Source organism: Diospyros lotus, chromosome 6 (assembly GCF_014633365.1).
Source record: "Diospyros lotus cultivar Yz01 chromosome 6, ASM1463336v1, whole genome shotgun sequence".
Lineage (NCBI taxonomy): Eukaryota > Viridiplantae > Streptophyta > Magnoliopsida > Ericales > Ebenaceae > Diospyros > Diospyros lotus.
The window spans coordinates 8,547,350-8,566,532 of record NC_068343.1 but is presented as its reverse complement, the minus strand read 5'-3'; the positions used below and the strand labels follow the sequence as shown (position 1 = coordinate 8,566,532).

The following is a 19,183-nucleotide window of genomic DNA, read 5'->3' as shown; positions in this document are numbered from 1 at the left end:
ACTAAAATAATTCTATTCATCTCCAAAACGCGAATAAGAGATTATAACTGAAACAAAAAATCAAATGAATTTCTCGAAAAAATAAAAAATAAAATTGGCAAGTTGGGTGTCAAGTGTCCCATTCTTTAGTTTCTAAATATTAAATAGCATTTAGTCAACCTACATCGCTGCGTAGGCTTCTTTATTAACTTAATTGCAAACACGACGCTGCGTCTGTATATTTTTAATGGATTTGGTTGGTCTAGATCTGTTCACAATTTCTGTATTTTTATCTCTAATTTTTGTTACCAAAAACTTCACATTAAAGATATCCGAATCCCAACCCAGCCAGTTTCCTTGTTTCAAAGATTCTTTCTACAGCCAGACACATGTCCATATTTCCAATATGAAAATAAACCAAACTCACCTAAGCCATAATAATAATAATGTAAAAAAGGGAAGATGAAAATTGAGAAAAATGCAAAACATTGGATTCCCTTTTCCTGGATGGCCGAGCTTCGGCCGCAGGCAGCCCCTATCCCTATAATCTGCCCCCCCTTAAAGTAAAAGCCAAAAAGGGCCATTTGACCCCCAATTTGGGAATGCTCAATTAAAATTTAAAAATGACCCAATAACTTCAGCATCAACCATATTGACTTCAACCTTTTGAAGGTGAAATAGAATCCAATAAAAGTCTGCAAAGAGATAAGAGGAATGTTCTTCGTAACCATGGGCTAGTAGGCCTAGTCAATCGCGTGCCCGACATGTTTAATTTCTGAAAATTACGTTCCTGCGAACCTTAAGTTTTCCTTTATGAGCTGGAAGACATTTGTCTTAGGCTTAATGTCAAATTCCAAAATATGTTCTCTCTTTTTCTAATATATGGGTGTTAATCAATAGTATCACACGATCACACACACCTATATAATTAATGGATGATTATTTTATTTTTTTTAGTCTCTAACACATAAGTGGAATAATCGGATGAGTAATATACTAGTGTTAATTCAATGAATTACGAATTTAATCTTTGTCCTGTTCAAGAATTAAATGCCTAATTTGTGATTTATCTCCCTCGATATAATTGGAGGCACAAACACTAGATATCAGACAAAAATAATTATCTCAAATGACAAATTTTGAATTTCACTATAGACTTTGTTTGTTTATTATGTAAAATATTACTTTTTCATCTTATTTTTTGGGTTTTACTTGTATTTAAAGTCTTGGAAAAAAATAAAATCTACCCCCAAGTACTAGTTTCACATTTATGCCAAAAAAATATTTTATATATGAAATAACATATTTTACATGGTGCTGAAAAATAAAAAGAAATTAAATGTAAACACTAAAAGAATGACATATTACCTTGTTAATTGGAAAACCAGAAATAAATTATAAAAAAATGAAAAAATATTTATAATAATAATAATAATAATAATAATAATAATTGTTGATATTCTCACAACAGTTTGGCCAAGTCAATGTTTTACAGAGAATATATTCTAAGGATTCCAGTTTCCTTCAAGACATTAAATTGTGCTTTTATAAATGTATTTGGAAGTCTCTTGATCGTGACAAAATTGATGAAGAACAATGATGATGATCCACGTTAACATCTTTGCTTTGCCTTGCTAGGCCCTGACTCTAACTGCTTCTGCTTGGTGATAAAATTATCAACTCAAAACAAAAAAGAAAACATTTGAATCGGCGAAGGATTTTTCCCGAATATATTAAAAGTGGAAAGGAGTATATTTCAAGGGCTCGTCTGATTTCTCTATCGTTTATTGGTTGCTTCTCTAAGGCATTGTCTGTACTTGTTTCAATTGAAAAACTAAGTCAAAAACAATTATGATTGGATTTCAAAATTGCTGGGTCTGTCTGGGTGGGTGTTGGAATTCCAAAGCTGTGTAGTCTAAATTAAAAAGCCCATCTCTAGTAGTTTGCCTCCTCCAAAAGGCCTAGAGACATAAATGACAGTTTGCTTTTCACCTTTCCAAAAGCCACTCCATCTCCGATTTCAAGTCCAAAGCCCCTTTCGATTTTGTGATCAGAGCTCAGAGCTCCTCATAACATAACATTGCTTCAAATCAAAAGAAAAGAACATTTCTGGCGATTTGTGATGATGAGGATTCATTTTTGTCTGTCCACCCTTCTAGTTCTTCTCTTCTACTATGATGATTGACCAGTCAATTACTTCTACTTCTGAATTGACCATACTACCCTACATAGATTACAAATTAGTTTCCTAAAATTGATTTTAATCTTAAAAAAGATAAAAATATTTTCCTTTCATCATTCAGGTGTCCTTGGTGCACGTGATCTCTTCATGAAACCTTATTATTATTTTACAAAAATACAAATTTTTATAATTTGAAATTGTAATACATGATTGTCTAATAATATAATGACGTAGATTTAAATAAATAAAAAAAAATTACCAAACTAGAGAATAATTGTCAAACTAGAGAGTAGGGGACCGCCGACATTAATTAATGGGTGGCTGTTGCCACCTTTTTTTTTTTTTTTTTTAGGCTTTAGCTCTGCGGCTTTGTTTTTTAACCATCATTAGCATTCCCTTCCACTTGGATTTATATTATATTGGCTTCTAGCTCTGAGTGCCTTTTGCTGAGTAAAGAAGTTCCATATTTTGCAGAAATTCAGCGAAATCATTTAGATAGACGGGCTACCTTTCTCCGATCACATCTTGCACTCATAACCGTGCGGAAAACTCTGGAACCAAGTGAGTTTTGAACAAACGGGTTAAGCAATGTAACAGTTCCGAAAAAGCCAGATTCTGCATATTTTTCTAGATTGCGATGATGCTCGAGGCATATCCTCAAGACACAATAAGACCTACAAAACATTGCCTCGCAACAACTAGCACTTCTGCTGGATCGACAAAATAGCTAAAAAATTGATTCATGCAGATGAAAACCAATGCACTTCAGCTAAGAAACAGAAAATGGTCAACCTTCCTGCAATATTTTCATGCTTGGACTGAAGGAGCTAACTAGATTCAGGCCAACTTAATTTGCTTCAGTTTTTCATCGTACACTTTGTACAGCCTGCTTTAACAATCAAGTCTCCTTGTTCACCCCCAATCAACTCTTCATCATGCACATTGCCTCTACGACGCCTCTGCCTTAGCCTACCAGCAATGCTATCTGGGGCTGGTTCAGGGAGACGGGGAGACTTTCTTTTTAACTTTGGGGTTCTTTCCTCTGCAACATTGTTGTCACTATGTTTGTTTTCGTCAAACTTGCCATCAAGCTTGCTCTCTGATTTGTCATCTTCAGGTTCAGGCTTTGATAATGCTTTATGGTAATCACAAGATACGGTGTTGACTGCATCATACTTGTTTGGCTCTTGGGTAACTGCTGATGCAATATTACTGTAGTGTTCGGTCTCTGAAATATGTGTTTCCTCGCATGTTTCACCTTTAAACTCGTCATCAGCTCTTGGGTAACTACTGACGTTTCCATGCAAATTTCCTGCCAGACTCTGCCTTAGTATACCAGCAATACTATATGTGGCTGGTTCAGGGACAAGAGGAGATTTTCTTTTTGACTTTGGGGTGCTTTCCACTCCAACCATGCGGTCACCATGTTTGTTCTCTTCCTCATCTTCGAGCATATTATCTGTTTTGTCATCCTCAGATTCAGGCTTTGACAATGCCATGAGATAATCACAGGATGCAGTGTTGAGTTGCATCTTGTTGGGCTCTTGGGTGGCTGCTGATGCAATATTGCTAGCATCATGTTTTGTCTCTGAAAAATGGGTTTCCTCCCATTTTTCACCTTTGAACTCGTCATCGGCTGCCTTCTTTTCTTCATATCCATGAGTTACAACTCCATGATGATAATCACTGGATACAGGGGACCCCTTCTCCTCTGATGGTGGTTCCATATCAGAGAAGGCTAGTGACCTTTTTGCAGAAACCGGAATGTTAGTTCCGGGAGTTTTATCCGGATCAGTCTGTGATCGTCGGGTCTGGATGAGATAATGTGCAACTGACTTGAAGCCTAGTTGAGAAATCTGAAAGTTGCAGAGGCGATCTTAGCTCTAGTTCCACCCAAGAAAATATTCAAAATTGAAAATCCTACACTAGGACTGACTGCTGACATTACCTTCTTATACAGAGCGCCAGTGGGAGCCCATCCTTTTGCTGTCCGGCACAAACTGCAATTACAAATTCCTCTACATACAGGACAAATCCAGTTGGGATTCTGCTTTGCTTCAAGAACATGCTCCCCATATCTGCAAAAATGAACTCATGATAGTGATTATGAATTCATGCAGCTATCAGGTGGCCAGGGATGTTAATTCAGAGCTAGTGCAAGTGATCCTTTTGAAGATTTTCTTAGATGAACACTCCAAAATCAAGAAAGTTAAAGACTTCCAGAATGAGTAAGCAACAGACATTCTGTTTTATGCAGACATGTACTTCACATAGCTATGAAGAACAAAAGCTGTGTATGTTACTAAAGTCCAAACAGAATCTGCAACTAAGAATATGTGATTTCAATGATCTAGACCACATAAATACCAAATTAAATTCCATACCACGTAAGGCATTCAAACGAAGCATGAATCAAAGCTTTCAATTAAGAGCTGGATAGCATGCCATTTTTCTTATCTGTATGGTATATAGCATTACTAGTGCATTTCAGTATATCATTTTGAATTTGTAGCTGTATATAATATATAGAACACCTTTTATGACTTAAAATAACCAAAATTTTTATTGGCATGTTATAAAGCTTATTATAAACTAAAAAAGTTGACAAAAAGATACAAAAATTGGCATGAATATTGAGATATGCCATTGTGTTGATTCCTTGAGACATTGCATTATCATTATCTGGACAATTTTTTATATTAGTGAATTTTTAAAAAGTTTGTTACATCATTACATAAAATGATTAAATTGTTTCTTATCTACAATGTTTATAAAGTTTGCAAACTGCACGTGCGGTAAGAAATTATTAAATTAAATAATGCATTTATTATTACATTATCAAAAATTCCTATGAGTCTATGACTCAAATTTATATTGCTTTTTTTTTTTGGCAGGGTATGTTCTAGTCATACATTACTTAATGCTAGGCATGCTATTTACCAGGCTATGAGCTTGGTCCTTATTTTTACCATTCAAGTGAACAAATAATCTGTTCAAATCTAGGCATTGTGATCTTTGACCTCATAAATTTTAATTTATTATTGTTGTTATTTTTGTATTAGACTGAGAATATTAGTTGATCTCACTAGCAAACCGAGTTATTCAATTTTGTTTGTATAATTTCAAGGTTATTTATTCTTCGGATGGATTATCTTTTATGGAATTCCTTGGTATGTAGACTGTCATAAATCCATTTTGTATCGGTCAGTTCCATCAGGGATCTTAAAAGCTTGCTGTGTTTTTTCTTCATTTTAAGCTCTCAGTCACTAGTAGCCTCACAACTCAAAAGTCTAAAAACCTTAAATCCCAATTTCAAGTCTCAAAATCCCATATCACTAGATCAGAATATGCAAATTTTGTTAAGAATTTTCTTTATTTTTGTGTATCAGTTGTTTATTTTTTGGTATTTTGTTTTGTTTTTTGCTTCTATGTATCTTAATATTTGTTCTACTTAGTATCTAGGAAGTACTTGTTTTTTTCTTCACATCTAAGTTTTTATTTTTTTCCGTATTCGATTATCTAATTTTTTTCCTCTATATCTGTTTTGCAATTTGTTTATATTGTCTTCCACTGGTTCAAATTTAATTTTTCACAAGAAAATAATTGATAATATCTCATTGATACTCGATATTGGTTTAGATGTAATTGTTTATATTGTTTTATAATCCATTATTAACTTAATTTACCAACAATCAAGAACAACCAGAAGCCTAATCCCACTAGATGGGGTCAGTTACATGAATTTTAGATATATCCTCTGCAAGGCTATTATAGCCTATGTCATCTCTCACTAAGGGTTTCTATCAAGATTTCATTGATTTTCCTCTCTTTTACTATAAATTTTCTCCAATTCATCCACTCACCTCGCAAGTGCTTCTTTGCACATGTCCAAGCTATCTAATTGTGACTCCCTCATCTTATCTTCAATAGGCATCACTCCAATCTTATTATGTAAGATCTCACTTCTTATACTATCTTTTCTTGTATCACCACATATCTATTGTAACATTCTCATCTCAGCCATACTCATATTTTGTACATGTTGGTGCTTACCTATCCAACATTTTGAGCCATACAACAAAGATAGTCTTCTAGGTATTTGATAATAATTTTAGCTTTAAAGGAATTTTACGATTGCATGAAATGTTCGATGCACATATCCACTTTAACTATCCCACCTTTATTAAATAGTGTTTAAAAATACTCCTATCTTTACTTGATTGCTCCCTCATTTATTAATGCCTTTTGATTTTCAAGCTTTCTTCAATATTGTACGTATGCTTGTAGAAAGCTCACTTCATTTTGATGTTTTTCTTGGACCTCTTCATTCCATCACCAAGATTCTTTTGGTTTAGAGTTTTTTCCTTTGAGTCTCCTATGACCATTGATAAGTGTCTTTTATACACTTATTTTGGTCTATAAACTTAGTATTTATATATTCAACGAGCATGATTTCTACTTGATTTGGTTCTATATGTGGTTATGTAGATGTGGAGCATGTGTTGAAGACAATTGGAGCAAAAAGTGATGATGTTGTTGCATTTTTTGAGCTAAACTGGGCATTAAAGTCAAGGTCAAAGATCCACTCGGGGTTGAGGTTGATGAGGTCGCAAAGTACTGGAAGAATGACGTCATTGGTGAAGTGTTGAAAATCAAGGAGAAACGACTCACGGTGTTATCACGCAAAGCATACCGTGATAGAGTAGTAGCTGTTGAAACTTTCTGTGGCTCACGGCCTTACCGCGGAAAACATTCCGAGGTAAGGCCATGGTTGAAGATGTATTCTATGGCTCACGACCTTATCGCGAAAAGCATTCAGTGGTAGGCCCGTGACAGGATTTACATTATGTGGTTCACGACCTTATCGCGGAAAACATTCTGTGGTAAGGCCGTGGTAGGGCTCAAAGCCTTACAGAAACAATAATATGGGCCCGTTTTCTTCCAAATCAAAGGGGAATGGACTCTTCCAAGGCGAAGGATGTTCAAAACCTAATGGAGACCTATAAAAGAGGGATTTTTGGTGATTAAAAGGGAGTTTTGAGGTGGCTGGAACGAAAGGGAGTTGTGGAGGAAGGAAGCAGATTTTGGAGGAATAAAAGCTTTAGTTGTATCTTTTCTATTCTTTCTTCTCTTCCACATCATGAACTCCGTTTTCATTCTTTCATTGTTTGAAACTATGTTAGGCTAAGTACCTTGTGGCTAGGGTGATTGATAAAACCTAGTTCAATAATGGTTTAATTAAAAGTATTCGAGTTTTATCATATTCTTGTATTTCAGGTTGATCGTTACAATGCACTAATTCTGTTTTGATGCTTGGCCGCCATTAAAACATGTTTGTGATTTATATATTGCTTTCGAGAGATTCAATATGGATTAGCACTTGATAATAAACGACATAAGGTTCAACAATAGGTAGAGATACCGTTATGCCTTGTAAAATCTTATTTAGATGATCATTGTGGATAAATGCATGTTTGTATATTTGCAGATTAATTAGAGATAATTAATCTCATATGTAAACATAGATTCGATTGACTATCGAGAGAGGTTTTTGATTAACTTAGAATCATCGATTTTCAGCCCAAAACAAGAATTATAAAACCTGATCACTGGAAGATTGAACCAATTGAAGAACTACGGTGGATTCATGAACCCTAGTGCATTAGATTTCTGTATTCAAAAACCTAAAGAATTATTGTGTTTTTCATTTAGTGAGTTAGTTTTAGTTAATATAAAACTTCCAGTGAGTATTCTTTTAATTGCGTTTGGCTTATTAAAGTTAATAGTGGTTAAAGTAGGGGCCAAAAGCTAATCCTCGTGGGAACGATACTTTATTCATCATTATATTACTTGTTACGATTTCGTTCACTTACGAGAAAGAATACGCGAACAATCATTTTAATCATATTTCAAATAGTAGTGGCGGCAATCTCAATTCACATTTAGTTAGCCTCACCTTCTATAGTCCAACCTTTTTCTGCCACATACTTTTTTCCTTAAAAATAACTTATTTTTCACCTTTCATATCCCACCATCAAATTCTCGGGGTTCATCATTGTATATCATTTTTCCTTCTCCATTTATTGATATGAACATCAAGGACCATAACAAAACCATTATCTTACTAGGTACAGTATTGACAACTATACTTGAAGATACTGGTTGAATATAAAATACTATTATGGGCTATGAATTATATTCTTGATTGTTTTAAGATTTCATCTTTAATGGGCTAAGGCTTAAGGCTCATAATTGGTCTCATCCCTAATTGGAATGAGATAAAAGTGAACTGTTAAATAACCTTACATTTAATAAGGGTTTTAATAAGTATTGGTGTACTTAGTTATATTATATAAGGGTATAATTATAAATTGTACAAACATGATGCTGTTAGTACAACTGCAAACAAGACACCACCAAGTGGTACCCAACATTCCACAATTATGTTCCAGTTTAAAAGGAACATTATATATTTTCATAAGATTAGAGCACCTAGAGGAGGAGCAATCACATTGGAGGTTGGTCATTGACAAGGTAGAGGTGGACTGGGAGGAAACCCCTGTATGCTGAGGGATGGAGATTGTATGCGGAGGGGATAGTGGGAAACCCCCTCTCATGATTTGGGTTAAAAAGTCATTGAGGTTCAAAGAGGTTGGTTAGAAAAGCCCTTTTTTTCAGAAGAGGAGGTTGTGGGGATGGTACTGTTAGGCCCCCGGTTTTGCATACTTACTCTAGGCGTCACAAGCAGCTGAGGGGAGTTGGAAGTACAGTTAGAGGAAGCTTCGACCAGCATGTGCGCGAGGGATAGGATAGATATTTGGCTGGTTTGTGTAACAAACCAGCAGACACGTCTGCATAACCAAATACGGTTATGCAGGAGAGAGAGGGGAATAACAGCATATAAAAGGGGTAGGAAGAGAGGTAGAGGGGGGTGAAGAATTTGGAGTAATTGTGGGAGAGTTCTGGGCCTCTCGAACGCCCAGTTGCTGCTGTACTTACTTTTATTTTCTGTAATTCCAATTCTGAAATACAATTCAATCCATTTCATCCATTGGAGATCCTTCCCATCGGTTGGATTCCATCATTTTGGTATCAGAGCATCTTCGATCATCATGGTAAACTTAACCGAGAGAGTGGGGGACCTGGAGGGGAAGGTTGACACGATGAGGGGAGAGATTCAAACCATAAATCGGAACGTAGCCGAGATGCTGGAGCAGTTCGCTATCATGAGCACAAGGTGGGACGAACAGGAACGGGAGCGGAAGGCTAAGGCTCATGGGAACGACTGGCCACCGGATTTGACCCCAGATTCCGAAATGACACCAGGGGGGGGTATGAGTCACAGAATGGAAGGAAGCATGAACGCTGCATGGCGACCGGAGGGGAGAGGTAGGCGACTGGAAATGCCTACCTTCGAAGGAGACAATCCAGACGACTGGATTTTCAGGGCGGAAAGATACTTTACGGTCAACCAGTTGTCGGAGGACGAGAAGATCGAGTCAGCCGCATTGTGCTTCGAGGCAGGGGCCCTCGCTTGGTTCCAGTGGGAGTCTAGGCGCAGGGGGATCCGCAGCTGGGAAGGGCTCAAGCAAGGAATTCTTAACCGATTCCGCCCAACTCAAGAAGGGTCGCTGGAAGAGAGGTTCCTAGCTCTGCGACAAGAAGGTACGGTTAAGGAGTATAGACTGATGTTTGAGACGTTGGCGGTACCTGTGTCGGACGTCTCTGAGGCGTTTTTGGAAGGACATTTCATCAACGGTCTTAAGCCTGAAATTAAGGCTGAGATCAGGGTACTTCAACCCAGGGGGTTGGATCGGGTCATGCTAATGGCGCAATGTATTGAGGATAAAAATGCAGCCATCCTAACCTGCAGTAGGGGGTTCGGACCAGCGGGAAGTAAATTTCCCACCTACTCTACTTCCAACTCCGTTAGAATCTCTCCCACTCAATCCAGAAGCCCGACTCCTTATTCGAGAGTCTCGAATCAGGCGAGCAGTAAGCTACCAGTGGCCGAGAGTGGTAGTAGTGCTTCCTTTAAATGACTCAGCGAGGCTGAGTGGAAAGCCAAGAGGGAGAAGGGATTGTGTTTCCGTTGTGATGAGAAGTACTCGATTGGTCACAGATGCAAGAACAAGGAACTGCACGTTATGATGATTTATGATGAAGAGAAAGAGAGGGAAGGATCCGAACGGGGAACCACAGAAGTGAGGGAAGAAGAGGAAGGAGAGGATGTATGCCAAGGCAGCGAAATCATTGAACTCTCCATGAATTCGGTGGTTGGATTAACAACACCGCAGACCATGAAGCTACAAGGTGTTATAGAAGGGCAACCAGTGGTAGTTCTGATTGACGGGGGGGGGGGGGGGGCGACGCACAACTTCATAGCGACAGAGTTGGTTCAACAATTGGGGTTGCCGCGAACAGAAACGACTGGTTATGGTGTTATCATGGGAATCGGGATGGCAGTACAAGGGACCGGTATTTGCAAGGGGGTAAAGTTGCATCTACAAAACTTGCAAATAGTGGAAGATTTTCTACCTCTGGAGCTGGGTAGCTCAGATGTAATTCTTGGGATGAAGTGGTTGGCTGCGGTGGGAAAGATGAGAGTGGATTGGAAAGCCTTGACTATGAAGTTCCAGGTGGGGGGATTGGCCGTGACCTTGCAGGGAGATCCTAGCTTGAGCAAAAGCTTGGTATCCCTGAAAGCGATGATGAGGGCTTTCAAGGAGAATGGAGAAGGAATGTTGCTTGAGTTGGGAACAATGGCAGCTGATTACAGTGACAGTACGGTCGAGGTCCCACCGTTCCTTAAGAAGGTGTTAGCTGAGTTTGAGGAGGTATTCTCAGCACCTAAAGGGCTGCCTCCTTCCCGAAAGAAGGATCATGCCATCAACCTGCTACCAGGCACCATTCCGGTTAGTGTGCGGCCCTATCGTTATCCTTATCTACAGAAAAACGAGATTGAGAAGATGGTAGGAGAGATGCTAGCAGCAGGGATCATACAACCCAGTTCCAGCCCTTTTTCTAGTCCGGTTCTGCTGGTCAAGAAGAAGGATGGAGGGTGGCGGTTCTGTGTGGATTATTGGGCATTGAATAAGGTGACAGTGGCCGACAAATTTCCAATTCCAGTGATTGAAGAGTTGCTGGATGAGCTTCATGGGGCCAAAGTCTTCTCCAAACTCGACCTTAAGTCCGGGTATCACCAAATTCGCGTCAAGGCTGAGGATATTCCAAAGACAGCATTTCGGACACATGAAGGCCATTACGAATTCCTCGTAATGCCCTTTGGATTGACTAACGCGCCAGCCACGTTTTAGTCACTAATGAATGATATCTTCAGAGAACAGATGAGGCGTTTCGTGCTAGTTTTCTTTGATGACATCTTGGTTTTTAGCAAAGATTTTGAACATAATGCACAACACTTGTGCTCGGTTCTGGAGGTATTGGCAGCTAACCATTTGTTCGCGAATAAGAAGAAGTGTTCATTCGGACAACTGGAAATTGAGTACCTGGGTCATATTATATCGCAAGAAGGAGTCTCGGCTGATTATAGCAAGGTAAAAGCCATGCTGGAGTGGCCCTCCCCTGCCACATTGAAGGAGTTGCGAGGTTTTCTTGGTCTCACCGGATACTACAGGCGTTTTGTTAAAGATTATGGCAAGATAGCATGGCCACTCACGGACAGACTTAGGAAGGGTAATTTCTTTTGGGATGAGGCTGCTGAGCAAGCCTTCCAACAGCTCAAAGCTGCCATGGTGTCACTGCCGGTGTTAGCTTTGCCGAATTTTGACAAGCCATTTGAGGTGGAGACGGGTGCTTCTGGACATGGCATGGGGGCAGTATTAATGCAGGACCATCGACCTATTGCATACTTCAGTCAGGCGTTTAATCAGCTAGGAAGGAGGAAATCAGTGTATGAGAGGGAACTTATGGCTATCGTATTTGCGGTGCAAAAGTGGAGACACTACCTTTTGGGACAGAAATTTGTGGTCAGGACAGATCAAAAAAGTCTCAAGTTCTTGATGGAACAAAGATTGGTGAGTCCAGAATATCAAAAGTGGATGGTTAAGTTAATGGGGTTTCAGTTTGAAATCCAATATAGACCTGGGTTAGAGAATAAAGCAGCTGATGGGTTGTCCCGCATCAGCCACTCTGCTGCCCTCCTCGCTTTAACCGTTCCTCAGATTCTCCAACTAGATCAGCTAGCTAAGGAGATAGCTGACAATGAAGGGCTGCAAAAGGTGGTCAAGGATCTCCAGCGGGATCCTACTTCCAGACCCCATTTTCAGTTGGTGGATGGTTTTCTCTTCTACAAGGGGAGGCTATATCTACCGAAGGGTTCTTCTCTCATCCCATTGCTCTTACATGAGGGTCATGATGGGAATGTTGGGGGGCACTCGGGATTCTTGAAGACTTACAAGAGGATTGCGGCAAGTGTATATTGGCTGGGAATGAAGAGGGACATTCACAGGTATGTAAGCCACTGTGCGATTTGCCAGCAAAACAAAGTTCTGGCACTCAAGCCAGGAGGGCTTTTGCAACCCCTTCCGATCCCAAATCAAATTTGGGAAGACCTTGCAATGGACTTTATCGAAGGCTTACCCAGGTCAGGAAAAATAGATTCGATTTTAGTGGAGGTTGATAGACTCAGCAAGTATGGCCATTTTGTGGGGCTGAAACACCCTTATTCTGCTGGAGAAGTGGCAGGAGTCTTCATCAAGGAGATTGTAAGGCTTCATGGTCTACCACGGTCCATTGTATCTGATCGGGATAAGATCTTCATGAGCAAATTCTGGGATGAACTGTTTCGGCTCCAAGGCACCAGGCTCCTACGTAGCACAGCTTACCATCCACAAACGGATGGTCAAACGGAGGTGCTGAATAGGACATTGGAGACATACCTGCGTTGCTTTGCTTCTTCCAAGCCTAAATCTTGGTTTGTGTGGCTACCGTGGGCGGAATTGTGGTACAATACTTCATACCACACAGCCTCTAGAACTACACCTTTCCAGGCCGTCTATGGGCGTGAACCGCCAGCAATACTTAAAGTTGAAAGGGGCTCCACACCGGTTTCAGTAGTGGAACAACAGCTTGTCGAGAGAGACCACATTCTGGAGGAACTGAAGGCACAGCTACAAAGAGCTCAAGCTATCATGAAGAAGGGGGCTGATATGAAGAGAAGAGCAGTGAAGTTTGAAGTAGGGGACTTAGTTTACCTAAAACTAATTCCCTATCGTCGAAAGTGATTGGCTGGTCGTACTAATGAGAAATTGGCTCCTAGATTTTATGGTCCGTTTGAGGTGGAGAGGGAGGTTGGACCTGTGGCTTACAGGTTAAAGTTACCTTCATCTTGCAGCATTCACCCAGTATTTCATGTATCCCAGCTGCGAGAAGCCAAGGGGGCATTGCAAGCCGCGGTGGATATTCCCAATCAGTTAAGTGCGGAGCTAGAGATGCTGGTTGAACCGGAGGCAGTGTTGGGAGTCAGACCAGGTAAAGGAAATAATGTGGGAGGTTTTGACGTTCTGCTGCAATGGAAGGGGTTACCACCATTGGACGCCACTTGGGAGCCTTTCAACCTCATTCAACAGCAGTTTCCTGGTTTTCACCTTGAGGACAAGGTGAAAGTTGGGGGAGGGAGTGATGTTAGGCCCCCGGTTTTGCATACTTACTCTAGGCGTCACAAGCAGCTGAGGGGAGTTGGAAGTACAGCTGGAGGAAGCTTCGACCAGCATGTGCGCGAGGGATAGGATAGATATTTGGCTGGTTTGTGTAACAAACCAGCAGACACGCCTGCATAACCAAATACGGTTATGCAGGAGAGAGAGGGGAATAACAGCATATAAAAGGGGTAGGAAGAGAGGTAGAGGGGGGTGAAGAATTTGGAGTAATTGTAGGAGAGTTCTGGGCCTCTCGAACGCCCAGTTGCTGCTGTACTTACTTTTATTTTCTGTAATTCTAATTCTGAAATACAATTCAATCCATTTCATCCATTGGAGATCCTTCCCATCGGTTGGATTCCATCAGGTACATAGTATGAAAGCAAAAAAGGACTTGGCCTAAACCTCAGGAAAGAAAGAAGGGATGGAGGAATTGAATAACTTTAGATTCTATATAAAGTCTTGTCCATGATCCTTAAGAAAGAAGATGGGGTGTGATTTTAGAATCCTAAAATGCATTCATTGGAGGCAAGTTGATTCTATGTTGCCTTTTGTAGCCAATGAGTGTGTTGTTTCTAGTCCTAGGTTGAAGCATTGTGTTCCAGGGCTTTTATGTAAGTTTGATACAATAAAAAGGCTTATGATCATATTTACAAGGGTTTTCTACTGCATATGGTGGATAAGATGGTCTGACATGAGAGAGAGAGAAGATTTAATATTGTTTCAATTTTTTTTGGTTTTCCATGCTTATCATTGCAATGCCAGACATTTTTTTTTTTTTTTTCAATAGCTCAACAGGCTCAAGACAAGCAATCCCTTATTATTGTTCTTATTCATTTTGGCCATAAACACTAAGTTTGCACAAAAAGTGAATTTGCTAGGGTAAAGAGAGATTGGGATACCTGGGTCTTATCTTGTTCATCAATGGATTGCTTTACAAAACTGCTTTGGATAGGGAACTTTGAGCACTAAGGTGTGTTATGTTATACTTTGAAGCCATTTCTGACTCACATTATTTTGTCAAAAGTAGATTGTTCCAATGGAAGAGGTAAGAAGTATTTATGGTTTAACTACTTCATTGAATTGTCATGTGTATAATGGGTACGTATGGGAGCTGGAAAAATTAGAGACGAAACTTGCCTCTTAGGGAAATGCAGTTGTTCTCTAAGATTCATGCTTATTGAGAAAACTTGTAATTATAATACCCTTTTGATTACAAATTGACAGTAAGTAAAGTGCTGGTTCACAAGGAGTACTAGGACTAATAGGGATAGCCCTTGGAGGGCCATTATGCATGGGCAAGATGAGTTTGTTATCGGTACTCTTTTAAGTGGGTAAGGCTACTAGAGTTAGATTTGACTGGATATTTGGTGCAAACCACTCCATGTCACTCCCTAATTTGTTTCATTTGAACTACAAGAAGTCATAGTGGGTGAGAGCTTCACTCTTTGCATAACACCACGAGTTCTCACCCAAAAGTGCTAGTTGAAGGTGACTTATAGGATCAAGACCAAGTAATATATCCAAGACCTCCATAATAAACTAAAGATGTGGGTCTGAGTCATGTCAAACTCTTCTCCTTTAATTCCTAGTGTTGTCACCAGGCCAGCCAGAAATCTCATAACTCAACCTAACCCAAGTTGATTAAAAATACTTTCTTGACTTGCACCCACTCAACAATGGTCTTGGGTTGGATCTAATATTACTTGTAGGCCCTCAAGTCCTCACCAAAAAATTCTAACCGAAGACAACTATTGGATTCGTGGAACGAAGTAATATATACAAAACATCCCTAATGGACTATCAATGTAAAATTGGATAACAACAAATTCCCATTCTTCAATTCTTGGTATCCTTGCCACATAGAACAATCTCAAATCTCATTCTAATGCAAGCTGAATTGAAAGCACTTTCCTATCTTGCACCAATTCGATAGTGGTCTTGAATTGCCATTGATACCACTTATAACACCACAGATCCTCACCCAAAGTGAAGGTGACTTGTGGGCTCACAATATCAAGTAATGTATGTTCATACAAGTCCCCAACTCCCTCATTTCTTACACTGTCTACAAGGAAAAGATTGTGATAGATGTGCTTAATGATGAGATTGTGGCATCATCTCATGGTGGTTATCATAGATTTTTCATCAAGAGGAAAGATCATCTAGATTTAGATGCTACTTAGATTACTTATGGTGATTTTCAAGTCTTGGATCCTGAGCACTTAGAGTGGCACTTACAGTCCAACTCATCAAATATTCTTGTTAAGGATGAGCAGATTCATAATTTTCTCATCCATTGGGTGAATCCTCCAGATTGAACAAGCAAATCTACAAAACTCAAGAACAAATTGATGTAGAACAGAAAAGCAGATTTTAGGAATTACTATTGTTGATTTTATTTCTTTTGTTTATTTCCTATTTTAGTTTGTGTTTGAATTTCTTTTGTTTCCATTAGTTAGTAGAATCCAAATTAGATGTGGTTTGTTAGGAGGGAGCATGGTAGTAGAGGCCCTTGAGGGTATTGAGAATTCTATGGCCTTTTTTAAAAGGGGGCCATCCCCCCCCCCCCCCCCCCCCCCCCAGCCCCCATGTGAACTAGAGTCAATAGTCATTTAATTGATGCATCTTTTGGATGATTTTTATGTTCGTGTAGCATTCTAGATCTTGGTTTTCTATATTCTTATGGTCTTGGCTTTCTAGGCCTCTTTTAAGTTGATTTTCTTTCTATTATGTAATGTTCCTTGACACAACAACTACATAGCAAACCTTAATCCCACTATGTGCATTCGCTACATGACCTCTAGCTTGCCTTTTTTATGTAATATTACTTATTGAAAAAATTATAAATAAAAATTGGCAGGAAAATGTGGTGAGACAACAAAGTTGATAAATTATAGAAACCATGATAAACAATCACACATAGACTTATAATAATGCTACCTTCATCTAATTTGAAACATTTACTTTAAGGTGATAATGCACTAGCAGAAGAAAAACTTTCATGCCAATGAAGAATGGAAGATTAAGGTACTTCACAACATACATACCTCATATACAAACAATCTCCACAGAATTGTCCTTGGACCATGTCACATTTACTGCAGCATGTACGATGACCAAGGGTTTTCTGCCTGTAAAAAAGCAAGGGCATTTCAGGGACGCTAAAAGTTTAATAACTAAGTCAGTCCCAAGCAAAAGGAAATGAGGGACATAATAAAAAATATAACATAAACTAGAAAGCTATGGAGTCAAATGACTCAGCACTGAGAAACAGAAACTATTACAAAGAAAGGTAAATATAAAATGACAGAAAGGGGCAAAGAAAGAACATTGTCATAATCCTTTTACGTTTCACTTTTAAGACAAATACATGCTCAAAATCAGTTCAGAGATATCAAAATGGAGAATCTAGGAATACTAAGAGAACAGATGAGGTAGCTTATGGAAAAGTAAAAAATAATAATAACGATGAAGAGACTCAACCTTGAACAGATTTCCAATGTTCTGAAATTATAGTTACAGAAGTGAGTGAAAGTACAAATAATTTGAAACCTCCAAGCCTAACGAGTTGCTGCTATTACAGAATAAGATCCAACAAACAAAAGGTATACATGCTCACGCCAGGTCTTGTAATGAAACTATGAAAGGATTTTCTTTTTTAAGTTCTCTCATGAATTTGTATGGATTTTGGAAGAAAAATCAAACCTGCATTGGTGACAAGTCTTTCCCTGGACTGGATCATAGATCCTCTTCCCATCCTGTCCATAACCGTCCACAAAAAGAGCCCAACTCATGTTGGTGCTACCCAACAGCTTTTCATGTTCATCTGTGTAAACCTCTGGCATTGGACCCTCTTTTAGAAAATTAAGCTCGACTTTAGAAGATGCGTCCTTCTTTGAGGAAGAAACTTCACAGTAGGTTACTGGTGGGGTATTCTGCAACCTAAAAGTATATGACAACAATGCAGGGACGGGAAATACAGAGAAACCAATCAGTTTAAACCATAGAATACAAAACACCTAAACACTTGTGAACTTACCAAATTCACCTAGCCATATAATCCAAACATATTAATTCAAATGACCATTTTGAAACTATACACTCCTTCTATTAGTCCAAATTATAAAAACTTGAAAAAATACCCAAATCTCATCTTCCCTTCTCAAAAACATAAACGTAGGACACCATTAATTCTAGAAAGACCAATTCTTAGGCCAATAAAACGACGAAGCCCATTAAGCACCAAGGAAGCTAAATACCCTAATCCAACAACTATCAAAATATCATTTCCTTGCACACGATTTCAAACGAAAAGCAACCAAGACTTGCCACCAACACCAATGAAGACCAGAAAAATGTTAGTGGCATAAAGCAACTCCACGATGGGGGGGGGCGCTAAAACAAGGGAAAGAATCCTACCTGGAAGAGCGGCGCCGAGGCTCGGAAGGCGGCAACGGAGAGGCAGGATTTTTGCAACTGGAGGACTTGTAGTTGTTCTTGCGGGGAGGCTTGACGGACTTGAGTTTTAGGGAGAGGTCGAACAGGCCGAGCTGTTGCATCCTGACGAGGTTCTCTTTGATCCTCTCTTCTCGCAACTGTTCGTAGCTTGATAATTTCCGAGCCTCGTTGCCTTGGGCGGCTCCGCCATCGCCGCCGATTTGGTGGCAGTGGTCGTCATGGCTTGCGGGGGTGGCTTCTAGGGTTGGAGCTCCGTTCGAGATGGCTTCCATTCCTGGCCTTCTCTGTTCACTCTCAAACGGTCGGATTGAAAGTGGGAACCCAACTAGGATTTAATAACCCGTAGGGGCGTCGAAAGATGAGCTGATGGGCGGGAATTGGTGCACGGTTGCCCTCAACTGACAATAATACCCTTCCCTGCCCTGATTTATAATTGGGTAGATTGCCCGTAAATTTCACGTGATTTTAAATTAAATGGTTAAAAAATAGATTTGGAAGCTATCGTGACACCGTTTTAAATAAATTTTAATTAAAAAAATCAGTAAATTAAATTAAAATAAAAAAGAAAAAATTACAAAAAATAAAATACTAAAACACATCTAATTAACCGCTGAACCTAGTAAGTAGTAATGACTGATAGATATATCTAATTTCTTCAATTTTTAATACATCAATTTAATCTTCTAAATCTAATTTTTGGACCCTAGTAGGATCAATTTATTGTCAAACACTGGGTGTATGGATCCCATTGGATCTATATATACATCAAAAATAAAATATAATATATAACATATAATTGTGACCGAAATTTAAATTTGACTAAGATTAGGACTCATAATTTGATCGTGATTATGATTTCGAATTTGAATATAATTATTATATTATTAAATTTGATTTTATG

At 39.1% G+C, this 19,183-nt stretch overlaps 1 protein-coding gene across 1 annotated transcript; it reads right to left on the bottom strand.

The window, feature by feature from the left end:
* Positions 1-2,647: 2,647 nt before the first annotated feature.
* Positions 2,648-18,620, bottom strand: LOC127804891 (uncharacterized). The gene is made up of 5 exons (XM_052341981.1): positions 18,244-18,620; positions 17,530-17,766; positions 16,872-16,955; positions 4,110-4,239; positions 2,648-4,017 (listed from the first exon to the last, which is right to left on the bottom strand). Exons 1-5 carry the CDS (start codon positions 18,552-18,554, stop codon positions 3,019-3,021), a joined length of 1,761 nt encoding a protein of 586 aa, XP_052197941.1. The 5' UTR covers positions 18,555-18,620; the 3' UTR covers positions 2,648-3,018.
* Positions 18,621-19,183: the final 563 nt, after the last annotated feature.

Bases quoted from the DNA above. Each gene is read 5' to 3' on its own strand.
- LOC127804891 (XM_052341981.1), bottom strand. From the start codon at position 18,554: ATGGAAGCCATCTCGAACGGAGCTCCAACCCTAGAAGCCACCCCCGCA. The intron at 16,956-17,529 runs GTTTGATTTTTC...GCTTTTTTACAG, and splicing joins AAGACTTGTCACCAATGCAG to GCAGAAAACCCTTGGTCATC. The intron at 4,240-16,871 runs GTATGTATGTTG...TCATTTTTGCAG, and splicing joins GGAGATTGTTTGTATATGAG to ATATGGGGAGCATGTTCTTG.